This window comes from Primulina huaijiensis, chromosome 8 (genome assembly GCF_012295235.1).
Source record: "Primulina huaijiensis isolate GDHJ02 chromosome 8, ASM1229523v2, whole genome shotgun sequence".
NCBI lineage: Eukaryota > Viridiplantae > Streptophyta > Magnoliopsida > Lamiales > Gesneriaceae > Primulina > Primulina huaijiensis.
Genome location: NC_133313.1, coordinates 16,605,384 through 16,620,117, shown reverse-complemented (window position 1 = coordinate 16,620,117; position 14,734 = coordinate 16,605,384). Strand labels below are relative to the sequence as shown.

At 34.5% G+C, this 14,734-nt stretch overlaps 2 protein-coding genes across 4 annotated transcripts; one reads left to right on the top strand and one right to left on the bottom strand.

The window, feature by feature from the left end:
* Positions 1 to 163: 163 nt before the first annotated feature.
* On the top strand, positions 164 to 1,382 carry LOC140983378 (uncharacterized). Of its 2 annotated transcripts, none has more exons than XM_073450416.1 (2): positions 164 to 440; positions 917 to 1,382. In XM_073450416.1, exons 1-2 carry the CDS (start codon positions 164 to 166, stop codon positions 1,159 to 1,161), a joined length of 522 nt encoding a protein of 173 aa, XP_073306517.1. In that variant the 3' UTR covers positions 1,162 to 1,382. The 2 variants fall into 2 exon arrangements, with proteins under 2 accessions (XP_073306517.1, XP_073306516.1); XM_073450415.1 differs by having other exon boundaries at positions 164 to 455.
* Positions 1,383 to 6,650: 5,268 nt separating this feature from the next.
* LOC140982828 (arabinosyltransferase XEG113-like) lies at positions 6,651 to 14,390 on the bottom strand. 2 transcript variants are annotated; one of them, XM_073449573.1, is made up of 13 exons: positions 13,947 to 14,390; positions 12,141 to 12,419; positions 11,854 to 12,059; positions 11,052 to 11,157; positions 10,530 to 10,783; positions 10,218 to 10,353; positions 9,585 to 9,679; positions 9,447 to 9,500; positions 8,111 to 8,224; positions 7,492 to 7,590; positions 7,289 to 7,408; positions 7,053 to 7,139; positions 6,651 to 6,969 (listed from the first exon to the last, which is right to left on the bottom strand). In XM_073449573.1, exons 1-13 carry the CDS (start codon positions 14,122 to 14,124, stop codon positions 6,802 to 6,804), a joined length of 1,896 nt encoding a protein of 631 aa, XP_073305674.1. In that variant the 5' UTR covers positions 14,125 to 14,390; the 3' UTR covers positions 6,651 to 6,801. The 2 variants fall into 2 exon arrangements, with proteins under 2 accessions (XP_073305674.1, XP_073305675.1); XM_073449574.1 differs by having other exon boundaries at positions 12,141 to 12,412; positions 13,947 to 14,064.
* Positions 14,391 to 14,734: the final 344 nt, after the last annotated feature.

The following is a 14,734-nucleotide window of genomic DNA, read 5'->3' as shown; positions in this document are numbered from 1 at the left end:
CCTTGAATTGTTGGAGGAAATAAAAAGAACAAATACTCTCCTATGTCTTTGATGTTGAGTTAATTTAACCATGTTCTTGAACTTGTAACATCCAATGTTTTATTGATGTATGTATACATTCTGATCTTGCAGGTCACGTAGCTTGATCTAGATTAATTGAAAAATGGGAGGTGGTAAGGACAAGGATCGACATGATGAAACTGATAAGGGGCTTTTATCGAATCTGGCTCATGCTGTAGCCGGTGGACATAATCCATCGGGACACCATCCTCCACAAGGTTATCCACCCCAAGGCTATCCTCCACAAGGAGGCTATCCGCCATCCGGTTATCCACCCCACGGAGGATATCCACCATCAGGCTATCCGCCTCAAGGAGGATATCCACCACAAGGGTATCCCCCAGGAGGTTATCCTGGTTCGTCTGCCCCTCATCACTCAGGTGGTCACCACTCAGGTGTGTTGCCGACTATAGATTTATTTGTTCATGTCCTTGATACTCTATATGGTGAAGTAACTCTGTAGTTTTTATTATCTCAAAGTATGTGGTCCAATTATAATAGTGAAAGCATTTGCACAACAATGAAGTAAAGTAAAAATATATCCTAATCTTAATAACGTACGTCAAACCTGATTTAAAATATATAATAATCTAACATCTTTCAAATCATGGAACAAGAGTGCATTAGCATAAGTTTGTCAAGCCCTCTCTATACAAAGTGAATGCCGCTCATTAAGTTCTTTCTCTGTGAAGTTAATTAATGACTGTAGATTAATAACTAAACAATAATCACGAGAAGCAGTTGCCAAAAAAAGAGAAAAAGGACAACTCTTGTCAAAAGATGCGCGAGATTTTTCTATTCAAGTTCTTATTTAACATGTTGAATTGCTTTTAAATGTGATCTTTTATGTCTCCAGGTTCTGGTGGGATGGGAGGAATGCTGGCTGGTGGCGCAGCAGCAGCAGCCGCCGCCTATGGAGTTTCACATCTGGCACATGGAGGCCACTCTGGCCACGGTGGTGGTGGTGGTCACTTTGGCTATGGAAACGCTATGCATGGCGGAAAGTTCAAGCATGGAAAGCATGGAAAATTTGGGAAGCATGGGAAATTCGGCAAGCACAAGGGAAAACACTCTGGAGGGAAATTCAAGAAATGGAAGTAATCTGTTTACTCCAAAGTTATCGCGGGTTATTGCGAATATACAATGTTATGAATAAAATGCGACATTATTTGCTTGTCTTTGGGGGGTGAAAACATGATGGATTTTTAGTGTGTGATTTATGGATGAATTAAAGAGCTGTATCCCGTTTTACATTGATGCTTTATTGTGGATAAACAAGAGTTGTGGCTTATTTGATCCTTCACTGGGAATGTTCTTTTGAATTTCGTTTGACATATACCCAAGATAAAACAACATAATTCTGCTGCAATATATCATTTGAGAAAGTCACAAGGAAATAAATAATACTGCTATCTGAGTACATATATTCAAGTATTCCTAAACAATTTATTCATTTTCTAGAACGTGAAATCATTACCAACTGTGCAAATAGAAGGAGTGTGAGCTATCTTGATCTTAGATATGAATTCTGTTTAATAATATTAATTAATTAATTTAAGGACAAATTTCAAATAAATCTCCAAACTCTAGTTTCATTTAGAATTTACTCTCGTGTTCATTAAAAGTTAGTTTAACTCCCTACTATATTTAAGATTTTGCAAAATTATCCTTGAACCCTTATTTGGGTACGTAACGTTGTTATACTTATCGAGTCTGCCCAAATACATAGGACCACGCAAGGTTTCCAGCCTAATAAGTTAGCTGTTTTACCTCTTTGGCCGGAATGTTGTTGAGTTGTATCCACCAAGTTTTACAGACTGCTCCTCACAGCCTAACCACGCAGTCACAACATATAGTTCCTGACGTAGATATCTTCGACAACACTAAGCACAATCCTATATCATTTCATATCTCATGGTGTATAAGAAGTTTAATTTTGAAAGTGAGAGGGGTAGTAAGCCTTTGTTCTTTTATTCAAACATACAACATATTATTATATAGTAACATCCTGTAGATGAGGAGAAAATTTTTTAGCTACTTATAATAGCTGGAATTACAATACACATAAACTGAAAATATTACAAATTTTATTTGAAAGAAAAGTGAAGAGGTTGAATGATACTTTCATCTTCTTTCGGTCATGACATATATATAAGTCTCGGTGGCTTTGAAAGTCGGACTTCAAATTTGTGAATTTCTTTTTCAGTTGTGGCCGACAACATTTTTTAGTTGGTGTACCACTAGTTAGTAGTACTAATGGAGTGGTTGGATTGCATGTCTTCTTTACCTTTGTCGAGGAATCTTTTGTTTTTGTATAGTCCTAGGAAAAACGTGGCTTGTGTGGATCTTCACCGCTTGGACTTGTCTCCATATTTTGTTTTCGGTTAGATCTTAGCCGAAAATCTTTCCCCAATTCCGGCTCTTTCTGGTTTGGGTATTCTGGACAGATTCTTTCTGACCATCTTCCCACATGAGCCATATTGTAAAATTTCCGACGAGTTTCTTTACTCCCCAGCAGCTTGCTGTTCCACAAAAGATTTTTTTTCTTTTCAAATATTTTTCTGCAAAGCTTGTAGTTTTTCTTGTCATGGTATTTAACAGAAAAGATTCATTTACAGAATTTTGATAAAACTTAAATGAAAACTTGACTTTGTCCATCTATGTTAGATAGACACATAAGCCTCATGCTCGTTTAGTGGAGATGTCGTCTTTAGTAATTGATAAAAACAAGAGGTGTTTCATTATCCGGAAGATCCTTGATGAACTTCTGAATGTTTATGTCTGGTCTTCTCAACTTGATGAAGTGAAAGGCTTCATGAGAGCATATCTCGGCTGATTTTGGTGTTGTACTAAAAATGTAAAGATTCAGAATATCTCCTCTTGACAAATAATAATTATTTGATCATGTTTCATAAACAACTTCCTGAATCTATTTTGGTTGTGTTGAGATTTCCAGGAAGCAGTGTGATGTAATATAAACTGATGCAAGAGCCCCAAATTCATACCATATTTTTACCTTCTTAGGGAATGAATTTGGTTTCATCAATATCTTATGATACTTTTCTGCTACATCAACTCGAATTGTGATTGGGTTGATGTCTATTATTGTTTTCAATTTCTCTCAGTACTGTTAATATACCTGAAATAGAGAAACTATAAGCTCGTTAGTACAAACATTAGATTTTCCCTTGTCATTTTGAGATCTAAGGTTGATCTCTCCTTCTTCAATCTCCGGGGTGAATGGTTGAATTGAAGCCTCGAGATAAGGATCTGGAGCTTCAATTTCTACTTTGATCGACTCATCTAAAGATGATCCCGACTTAGCACTTGTTCTATGGGTATTTGAATATCCTGCTCCAGGTATATAGCCATGTACTCGAAAATTATCGATTTTGGAAACCAGTGGCTATTCAATAACCTGGAGGACCGACTTTTGCAATACATAATATAGCTGAGTATAAGCTTGTAAACAACTTGTTATTCAATCAGAAACAATGATTTTATCAAGTTGTTGTAGCTTATCCGCAACTTCTGTATTTAGGTCAAGCTTATTGAACTCGAGGCACTGCATTTCAAGGTGTTCCCTCAAATGCCTATACATTTTCATGATGACATCGATATTAGCGATGTACATCTCTTTTTTAATAAATATGCAAGAATATTTTAATGAAATTTAATAATAACAACATCAAAAATATAATTTTGACACAAAGCTTGACATCTCAATATCTAGTCTTATTGGGTTTAGATTCGATTCTATCTCAATAACCTCCACGGTTGCTGCGAAATTGGATTAACAAGTGACTGTAAAATACCTCTCTTAGTCTCTGGATTATTACTTTGTGATCACATGGTGTTTTGAACATTAATTTTTTAGTTTCATTTTCTTGTGTATAATATTTGAATATTTGCAAGAAATTATTTCCTAGCAGAATGTCTACTCCTGTATTATGAAAATAAATTGATGGTGTTTTCACCTTGTACCAAGGTGTTTTCGATTAATATTTATGTCATCTTAATCCTTTTACGTAAAATTAAGATTCTTTTGGAGAAATCTCATCTAGCCATATGGGATAGTTCTTCTCCCAATTCTTTTGGAAACACTCATATTTTTGTTGTATAGATTTCCGTTCCAGAATCAATATAAGCAGCAAAATATTCTGCTTTATTATGTTAATATCCCTACTGGGATGTATATCGAGAATGAGCCCGTGATCATTGGATTTTCCATGTTCTATCATCTACCATGAATTTCATTCCATTCTTTAGATGTTTCAAAGGTTTGTCTTCTTCGAGAAACTATAGCCCAATAACCAATTGATCTGGTTCTTTTTCAGAGATTCCTTTGATATGAACTCCCAGTTCACAAATATTGATAATTCCTTAGGAAGTTTCTGTCAAAGGTTGTTCCAAATAGTATATAGTATAAGAAGAAAATTGATTTCTTTGTCTTATAATATCAAATACTATTTCGATTTCTCTCCACCCATCCAGACATCTAAGCTTTTTTATTGTCGAAAATTTTTTTAGTACATGTTGGGCTTCCTCTACATGTGTTTTTTTCCAACCTATGACTTATTATTATATCTCCTTGAAAAGACAGTTTTCTTGATTCCAGTCTAAGTTTTTTATTCTTTTGTGTAATCATTTTGTCTTTGATCTGAATATATGTTTCCTGTATTAAATGAAACTTGATTCTTTCTGGAGAAACTGTCTGATCAACTTTTCCAAATATTTCTGGTATTTCAATAAACTCATTTCTAATAAATAATTCTGAGTGATGTGTATTAAATAAAGCACATGAAATTTGATAGGTGATAGAATATGGTCTATTACAATATTTCATCATCCTCTTTTCTTTGATATTTTGATGTAATGTTAAAGATCGGCTGAAATATCAATCTATCAGCTTGTAGGCAATTTTTTGGTAAATTATTCATACAATTTTTCCTGTGCATAGATTTCATGAGATTGTTCCCAATATTTAATCTCGAAGATTACTCATTCGTTTATCGCATATAACAATGTCAATAGGTGGATCTATTCTTTCTTTAAAAATAGCTTTTATCATAATCTGGATTGCTCCGATATGAAACTATGACATGGTTTGTGCGACTTCTATTTTTAGTATTAGCAATTTCTCCTTGATTTCTTTAGAAGGACTTAATTGTATCTACATCCTATTTCCTCTAAGTTTTTATTGGGATTGTCATTTTCTTTCCGGAAACTTTATAGATTAGATGATGTTTTTTTATTTCTTAGGCTAAAATTTCCTAAGAATTTTTCTACATGTCTTGCAGATGGCCTTGATATATTTGTAGGATATGATTTTCTCTCATGAACTTTTGAACTAATTTATGAGATATTGTTACCTGGTTAAAAAAATCACACAAGTCATCATGTGTTTCGTGTCAAAACATATCGTTTTCGGTCAGATTATGATTATGTTCCATCTTATTATTCATGACTCAATATTTCTTTTTCTTCATATATACACTCATCTGAAACAATATCTTCAAACTAATATACTTGAACTAAATCTTGATAATAAACCATTTTTTTAACATCTAAAGTTGGTTCAAAGCATTTTATCTCATTTCTATCATTTTTTGGACAGTCGGTAGAAATATGATATATTGTTCCACATATCTAGCAATTACAATCTTTAAAACTTTAATTAGCACTGGTTTGAATTCTCCCAGGCTATCGAGAGTGAGCCGAGCCTATCTCCAAGAGTACCAATTTGGATGACTAAATCAATTCACAAACAATAGTTGGAAATACTCATCAGCCACCTCTTGTGGCCTACGATGAGATGTTTAACTGGCTCTCCGAACTTCACTTTTGAGTTCCAATGGTCGATCGGAATATGTTTCAATTTGTGATAGTGAAGGTTACGAATCGATTTCGATGAACTGATATGCTTTTTCGAGAGGTAAAGAACTGGGGTTTTGCCTTTTGTTTTCTATTTTTTCTCTTGTTTCTAATTTTAACTTGTTGAAAGCCACCGTGTACCCTATTACTTTTTTAATCTTATTTTCTCTTTGGGGAATATTGTTCACATTCGATCTTGATTGATAAGCAACATGAATTCAAGTTTTTACATTCCTGCCCCGATTTATTGTTCTAAAATCTCTTAAAAATCAGTGAAACAATGTTAAATCATAAATTAGATCATATTATTTATTTATCAGAAACACCTTTTCAAGTTGTTTCCACAATTCGACGGTCTTCGTTTTCAATAAATCTGGTAATGTATTGTTCATCTTTGGGAATATTAAAGAGGTTATTTCAATTTTTTGTTCCTCCTAAAATCATAAAATTAGACTTAAAAAATCACAAAGTAATGATCTGAACTGGGAACAACAAAAAATTTCTTTGATATCGAAATATCCTTACTTCTCTTATTCTGAAGCCTATGCTTTTCAATGTTACCATTTTCGTCATACTATTGTGTACAATATTTATCAAATGAACAAGATGCTAAGTCAAGATTAATACGGTGGATCTTATATTTACAAGAATTTGATATTATAATTAAAGATAAAAAGTGGAAAGAAAATGTCGTAGTCGATCATTTATCTAGAATAATGAGTGAAATATATAAATAAATGACATGGGTTAAACATCAACCCGAAGGTTTGTCTCGACCCGGCTATCGAGTTTGCTTTCTGGACACTCACCTTTCTCCTCTGTTTCAGATATATGATATATAGCATGTACAAACTCTTAAACGAAGCCTCAGAAGGGTGGGTGATCATCTGCTGAAGTCTGGGGAGGTATGGGTTTCCAACCCGGTTTTTCGTCCCAATACACGTCGTAATATATATGACCTGGATGGTGATCTTGTACGCAACACCAGATACCCGTGTATCGTTTTACACGCTTCCTAAATTTTTCCTCCCTTGTCTGGTCACCGAAATATATATACACGTTATATATCTATCCAAATAATGGTCAAAAGTGATATTAATGAGAAACAGAAAACATGCCTTATCAGTGAAACCAAAGAAGGCATCTTGCATTGATGAGAATTGGATGACTTTGACATCCTTGAAGGATGAGAATACCGTCTTGAACTGTTCAGTAAGAACAAATTTATGAGATTACAAAGAACTTTAATGTTTCTCCTATGAATTTTCCGGCTTTAGTTTCGTTTTTATGGCTCAGCCATAGAATGTGGGGGGATATAAACAAGGTTAAGAATCAATGTCCGAATTCAACTTACAGTTTCCTCTGTGCTCTGCTTAGGAAACTTGAGAATTCCGGTTTGACTAGTTCTGTTGGAAACTTCACAATCATTGGATCTTTGTTGACAAAGGTGCACATCGAGCCAAGATTCTCTCACCTGAAATAAGAGAGGGGCGTTTTACTTGAGCAGAGAACAAAATAGAAGTTAGAACATGTTCTGTCTAGGAACACAATGTGGACCTGATTCGGTAGAGACGGATTTTCGAGGAACGAATATTCCCTGATATCAATATTAGCTCCAAATTCCTCCTCTGGAAGGTCCTTTAGCATCACGTTAACCTGCATATGAACATTCATGAAGACGGCATCATAGAAACTATCCAGGCACTCGAATTTGCTAAGTTCGAATATTTTGTCAATTCCTTTCGTTGAGTATTACAAAGTTATCAGTGTTGTCGCTTGAATAATTTCGTTAAAAAATTATTTTTAACATTGTATATCGGGTATACAAAGATAGTGGCTACATAATAGGTTTTGTACTTAATAGTTAATACAGTAGCGCAGATTAAGCAATAGATAATTAGAATGAAAATTTAAGCGTTCAAAAAAAATATATTGTCAAGATAAAATTCAGCGAAAAAGGATGCCGGAGAATGACAATACTGAATTTGTAAAAAATAATCTTCAAAATAAAATCCATAACTCAACCTACATTCCTATGCTTTTTGTCCATGTTACTTTTATTTTGAGAGAGCTTTGAACAATTACATTATGCGTTTTGTCAAGATTCATATGTATGTCTTCATAAACATATTAATGTAAGCAGGGGTGGAAACATCAGATGTGATAATATCAATACCTCGAATATGTGATCCAAAGGACATAAAAATGGTTGCCTAGTCAAAGATCCCTGCAATATCCCTGGATGTCCAAACCACAGCCTATCCAACCTGCACCACAGGGGAGGCATCACCTAAATCACAAATCAAGACAACGATCATGTGATATACGCGATAGCACCATGTGTTTATAAACTAGATAAATTCTACAAAGCAAAAGAAAAAAAATCAAGTTTGGTACACAAGATTACATGTCCTTTTCTAGAGTACCCATAGGAAACAGGAGAGATTTTGGTATCATGCCAACCAAAAAGTGGACCGATAAAAATTCTGACGCTGTATAAATACATACATTTCATAACCAATGGCAGATTCTAATATCAGAAAACCAAGTTATGTGGCCACAAGTCGGAATTTATCAAGTTTCAAGTTCAGTAACATACAATACAATTGGTTTTTTAAGATCTTGAACAGTAAAGTTATATCCACATAGTCTCCAGAACAGAAAGAATACCAGGTTGGTGGGGCTTAAATTCATAATACACAAATCATAATGGCTTTGAGAGCAATTAGTTCAAACTCCGAAAGAAATCACAAATTCAAGTATCTAATTCACAACCCAGCAGAGTGTACGATCACCTCCCAAAAACAAAAAGAAATTGGAACTTTAGGTGTAATTATCTAATATTGCAAGTTTCACCCTTTAAAATCCATAAAGTCTCCCACCTTGCTAATACCCGCTTCCAATCTCATCTGGCCCCCCCTCTTTTAATTTTGTAGATCGTCTTTCATCACAACTAGCAACTGCCTCATTTTACATCTCAGAGAAATCACCTTCGGTGAACTAGAAGGATGCCCACCTATAGATAATGATGTATATAAACGAAAGAGTACAATAGATTAAGGAGCACATGGACGATGAGCTAAATCAAAGATGTGGATTGTCTTGGAATACAAAGAATTAACTGTAACATTAATTACCTTGGTGCAACACCTATTTGGCTTGATGACTATATTTAGACAAAGTATTCGCAATGCAGCAAGACCAGATAGAGGTTTTACTATATTTTGCTAACTCTTCACTCTACAGAACTTATGAGACCAATGATGGGGGCATGAAATGGCTAACAGCTGTTGCAGGAAGTGTTGAGGATAGCTAACGTACAAAAATGAAAATTCACGGGAGAAAATAAAGTATCATGTCACAGTTTGTGGTTCAAATAAAGGAGAAAGTAACAATGATCAGCTAAATTACTGAACAAAATTTTCAAGATTATTCCATCCACATATAGTAAATATTTTCCAAACTAGGCGTATGCCAGATTTATGACGTTCAAAGTTTCTAGCAGTTCTCACCAGTGTGCGACCCAACAATGATGCAATGGCTAGTGCAGTCCTTATCTGTTTGATCTGAAGATTATCTGTTGGTTATTAGTGAAGTACATGGGGTTGGTTCACAATCATACACAAATAAAAAAATCCACATGCACATACTTGGTAATTAACGAGAGCAAAGTGTGTCTCAATGCTATGCTCTCCATCTAACATCAAGCTCTTTGGAATACTGGGTTTAAATGACAGGAATCCTCCTGCATTGGATTGTTGAAAACGATGCACAACATGAGTATTTATGGAAGTACTCAGAAACAGGGAAATTAAATGGAAACTAAAGAAAATTTAACCTAGTCTCAGAAACAGGGAAATTAAATGGAAACTAAAGAAAATTTAACCTAGTTCACAGTACAGTTCGAAGAGACATTTTCCCTTTTAAGAAATCCAATATCATACATACACATCAAGTTCTTCGAATGAGAAAGCCTACGCTTGCAAGCAGAAGATACATTAAATGGGTTTTTAAAGTTGAACAAACTCAATGCATAAAAATTCTCGTTTACAAGAAACGCGCATGCTACAACCTAAATAAGCAAGCATGGATAGGCCAGTAGGCTAAAAAGTAGGTAGCTAGTTCTAAGGCTCTATTCAATAGCAACTTCGTTTCACTAACTATTTTTTTTCACATACAAGCTACTTGTTAGGAAGCTGACCAGAAAGTAAACATTTATTATACTTTTTTTGGATACCGTGAAATTGTTCGAAGTTGAAGTAGCGAGCCGAAAAAATAAGAACCTGGTTTGTCATAGTATTCTGGCGGATCATAGAAGAACATGGCTTCACGTAAACGATGTCGCTTCCCCTCAGTACCAGCATACTGGAATGTGGTATGCACGGCATATGGCTCCAATCTCAGTTGCTGATACATGGCCTGCCAAGAAGCATAACAATTTATTAAACCTCAATGTATGATGCACCTATGCATTCAGCTTTATAAAATCAGGTTAAGACAAAATAAAATTGTTTATCCAATTGGACTCTTAAAATTTTTATTTTATTTACATCTGCAATCAAAAGGGTGGGGGATGTCAAAAAATATAAAAAAACCTGGACAAAGTAGGTATGCCCGCTGCAAAAGATGCTTGATGGCAAGAGACCCAGCTTAAGATTTCCATCGTAAGCATATGCAAGTCCACTATCTTCATCTACAGATGGCCCTAGCTGCCTCCGAACAAGTTCATTGAACCCGTTCTGATCCCATATTTTTTCATCTGCTATAAGTAATTCTTTCCATTCTTTTGCTAATTTCTTTGAAGAGTCAGTTGGTCTCCAGTGAAAAATTCCTATGTTATATGCAGAACCTGCAGTAAAAAACAAAAAAGATAAATGAGAAATCATGAAATAGTAGATCAAGTATTAGCATTCAAATTATTCCTGAAAAAGAGACTGGATAAAGATGTGAACGATGAAATTTGTTCGATAAATATTTTTTCATGCTAAACAAATTTCTCCCATTCTAAAACTCTAAAACCATAGCTTACTCTATCACAATCAATTCCCAGGAAAAAGGACAATAAAGGAAAAAAAAAAAAAGAGCTAAAATATATTATTTGTCCATGGAATTTGTACCTTGTCTCCAGTCATCCAACCTGTCATCAATAACCGTAGGTGCAACTAAATCGGTGGAAGTTAGAACGTCTGCTTCAGGGAAACGTGCAAGATAGGGAAGAGGATTCTGTTCACAATAAAGTGCATGTACATTAAGCCATAGAGAGAATATTACTCAGTATACAAGGATCGGAACTAACATTAAGACTTGAAATAGCAAATAGATTAAGTAAGCATGCAGATGGAGCATGGAAAATCAAATAGGAACATGCCCACAGATATACAAGCATACACGTGCATACTAACATTAGATTATATTAAAGACTGTACAGTTATTCTTGTTGAAATTAGGCCCAACTTGGTTGTTTATTTGGGACGTTAATTTGTCACTTTATAACAGTGGTCAGAAAGAAGCTTATCCATTATATGTACTTTTAAAATTTTATTCATTTGTATTGTTTTTAAATATAAATATATGTATGTATGTATATGTATGTGTGTGTGCGCTGAGAAAAATTAAATAATATAGGGTTGTAATCAAAATAACCAACTAGTGCTCGCATCCAAATTTCTACTTCTGAACCCCAAACGAGGAGAAATTCAATTCAATAGAATATTTAAAAGATATATTTTATTTTAAGCTCACAATGATCCCTTTTTAACAGTAACAGAATATATAAAATCTTTGGGTAAGATCTAAAAGCAATGAAAAGACTAACGCATACGCCCTCATCTAAGAACTGTCAGAAATTATGAAGCGGCACAAGGAGCAACACGTGAAAGAGCTTATAGAATAAGGCAAGTGCTTGATCGTGAAGGTTACCTTTAACCAGACCATGTCAGTGTCGCACATCAGTAACTCAACACCATAAGGTAAAATAGAATCAATCAGAATAACCTTCTCTCTTCCCATCTTATGAAATGTTGTTGAACCCCATCCAACATCTATCGTGCTCATGTGACTACCCATGTCGAAAACCGGAACACCCTTCCAATAAAGAGCTTCCAACAACTTCGTGTCCATTGCACCTGAGTACATGAAGTTACTTATCTTAGACTACGAAATAATTAACATGGCAAAATATTCTTCAATGCCGGAAGAAAACTTACCAACAAGGAAGTTGTCGACTTCAAGATCTGACAGGTGTTTAACCCAAGTCATAATAAAATCCATGAATGCAAAGTTGCCAAAGGTCACCACTATAACGTTATCCTTTGCTCTTAGTTGAACCAGTTCCTTTGTTAACTGAAAGGTATTCAGAAGTGGCATTTTCGATCCAGGAGGAGGGGCCTTCCAAATGGGATTCAGAGGTTTTCTTGGTGTTTCATTGGCCGTCGTTTCTCGTTGAGAAGAATTAACCGTTTGATTAACGAATCTAGAACTAAGTTCTTCAATAACAGGGAGAGAATCAAAGATAAAATAATAAAACAAACGTATTGAGAGAAACTGGCAATCATTACTATGATAGAGATGCTTTCATTGTGCCACAGAAAGGTACAAATGTACACATAAAAAATGCTCAACAGATTGCTATGGTTCTCTTGTTGTATGAGTGCAAGATTAACATGCACACAAAGTCTGTCGGGAAAAACAAAATAGCGGACAGATCAGCATTTACTACAAAACTAATAAATACAGTGCAGCAAAATAGCTGAGAATTTAAAGACAATTGGACCTTTTATAGAAACTCTAACTTCCCAAAAGGTGCTACGGAACCAATTCATGAAGTTGGAATTTCAAGGGATAGAGTGCATATGTTTCTCGATTGGCTTATTAAAGCACACACTTTCACAGCCACCCCTCAATCAAGATTCAACCTTTGACTAAAAGATTGTGGTCTTGACAAATTTCAAACCCTCAACAATCCTCCTAAAAATCACAATAAAGAAAATTCATATCGCCGAAACAAATAATTCGTGGAACAAAAAACACAGTCAAAATCTCACAACATTCATCAGAATCAAGACAGCATACTCCAATATTGATTATCCTGTTTCCCAAAGCTATTACTACTATCAAACTCTATCACCAATACATTCTCCTAGGTAACACTCACATCTATACTATTAATAAAGTGAGAGAGTCATTTAAGAACTGTTTTGGTCAAGCCTTTTCCTATATCCCAAGATTACCCTTCACACATCTCAAATCAACCGAAACCCTCCAAAGGAAGCAACACAATTTTCCAACTTCTCCTTCAAATTATCTGTAAGTCTGTAACCAACAAATTCTCATTGAATAACCGCAATCCTACAACTTCTCATTAAAATAGTCTATTGACCGAAATACTCCACCAAAAACTTAACTCAATAACTGCCTAAAACTCAAATATGTTCATTCGAAAGAAAAAAATTTACGAAAAAAGGCTTATGGGTTTCGTGTTAAATCATGAAAGAGGTTAGAATTCCAACTTCGATTTACTGCAACTTGCTGTTTGGTGCGTTAATAGAAAATGTCCATAAAGTATTTGTTTCAATTCTGAGTTGAATTGCTCTGCTTCTGGTTTTTCAATTTTTTTTTTTATTCACGGTGGTAATTGTTTCTATGAAAAAACTTGCATTACTTTATTATGTTTGTTAAGCTCAATTTATAAAGTATTTGTTTACAATTCGAGTTTGCATTGCTCTATGTTGGCTTCATATTTTTTCTTTTTATTTACACTAGGGATTTATTCTATGAAATATTACTCATTGTTAATTTCAAAGAACCTTGAAATCTTATGATAATTTCAAAGAACCTAGGTTAACACTCACATAGTCACATATATTTATGTGTGTAAGTATGTATTTGTGTATGCAAGGAAATGTCTAAGAGCTACACCACCATCCAAGTACAAGCATGAAAGCAGAAAATACTAAAACCCAATAAAATTGTCCACTTTTCAATAACCAACCTTGCAAAGAAAAAAGTCATACCTACGTTACGGTATGCAGTTGAACTGGACAACCACGAAGAGGAGAAAGACCCTGAACTGGAGAAGACTGCCGAAAACACATAGAAGGATGAAACTAAAATTCCGATAACCACAGTGGCGTAAATAGTCAGAAACAATGGCTTGGAGTGCGCCACCTCCTTCAATGGGTTCCAAGCCATTCTCAATTTCCACAATCAATTTTCTCTGACACTCAACAAGATTGAAGAAACATAGAAGAAATTAAATCCAAGGCTCGATCACTCTCTTCAGAATTTCCAAAAAAAAAACCCAATTCAATGGGTTTTTCCTATTTATGATCCGGGTTCTGAGTTTTGTTACAATTGAAATCTTGATTCAAATTCATATAATAAAACAAAAAACAAGTCTGAGCACGATGACTTTCTGTTGGAGAAAATTAGCTAAATGCTTGCTTGGCCATGTTAGTACTTCCTGGATGGGCCTAACTTCTTATTAATTAATTAAAACAAAGTTGACCATTTTTAATTATTGAAACACATTTTATTCACCTAATTATTATTATTATTATATAAAAAATGCCTAAGCTCATTTAGATTTTAACTTGAAAATATAAATATATGTAAGATAATCTCGAGTTTGAAAAATTATAATTTTTTTTCTAGAAAGGTTATATAAAGTGATTGTTTCCAATAAATATTTTTTTTTGGTTTCATAATCACTATGATAAACAAATTTTTAAGATAAAACGATTCGATATTATTTGGAGAAAAAATCTCTTGTGAGACGGTCTCACGAATCTTTATCTGTGAG

What these genes read in the sequence shown, in the direction of transcription:
- LOC140983378 (XM_073450415.1), top strand. Translation starts at nt 164, where the DNA reads ATGGGAGGTGGTAAGGACAAGGATCGACATGATGAAACTGATAAGGGG. An exon ending in CTCAGGTGGTCACCACTCAG is followed by an intron (nt 456 to 916) that starts GTGTGTTGCCGA and finishes TTATGTCTCCAG; the next exon opens with GTTCTGGTGGGATGGGAGGA.
- LOC140982828 (XM_073449573.1), bottom strand. Translation starts at nt 14,124, where the DNA reads ATGGCTTGGAACCCATTGAAGGAGGTGGCGCACTCCAAGCCATTGTTT. An exon ending in GTTGGATGACTGGAGACAAG is followed by an intron (nt 10,784 to 11,051) that starts GTACAAATTCCA and finishes TTTTTACTGCAG; the next exon opens with GTTCTGCATATAACATAGGA. An exon ending in TTGCTCTCGTTAATTACCAA is followed by an intron (nt 9,501 to 9,584) that starts GTATGTGCATGT and finishes GATAATCTTCAG; the next exon opens with ATCAAACAGATAAGGACTGC.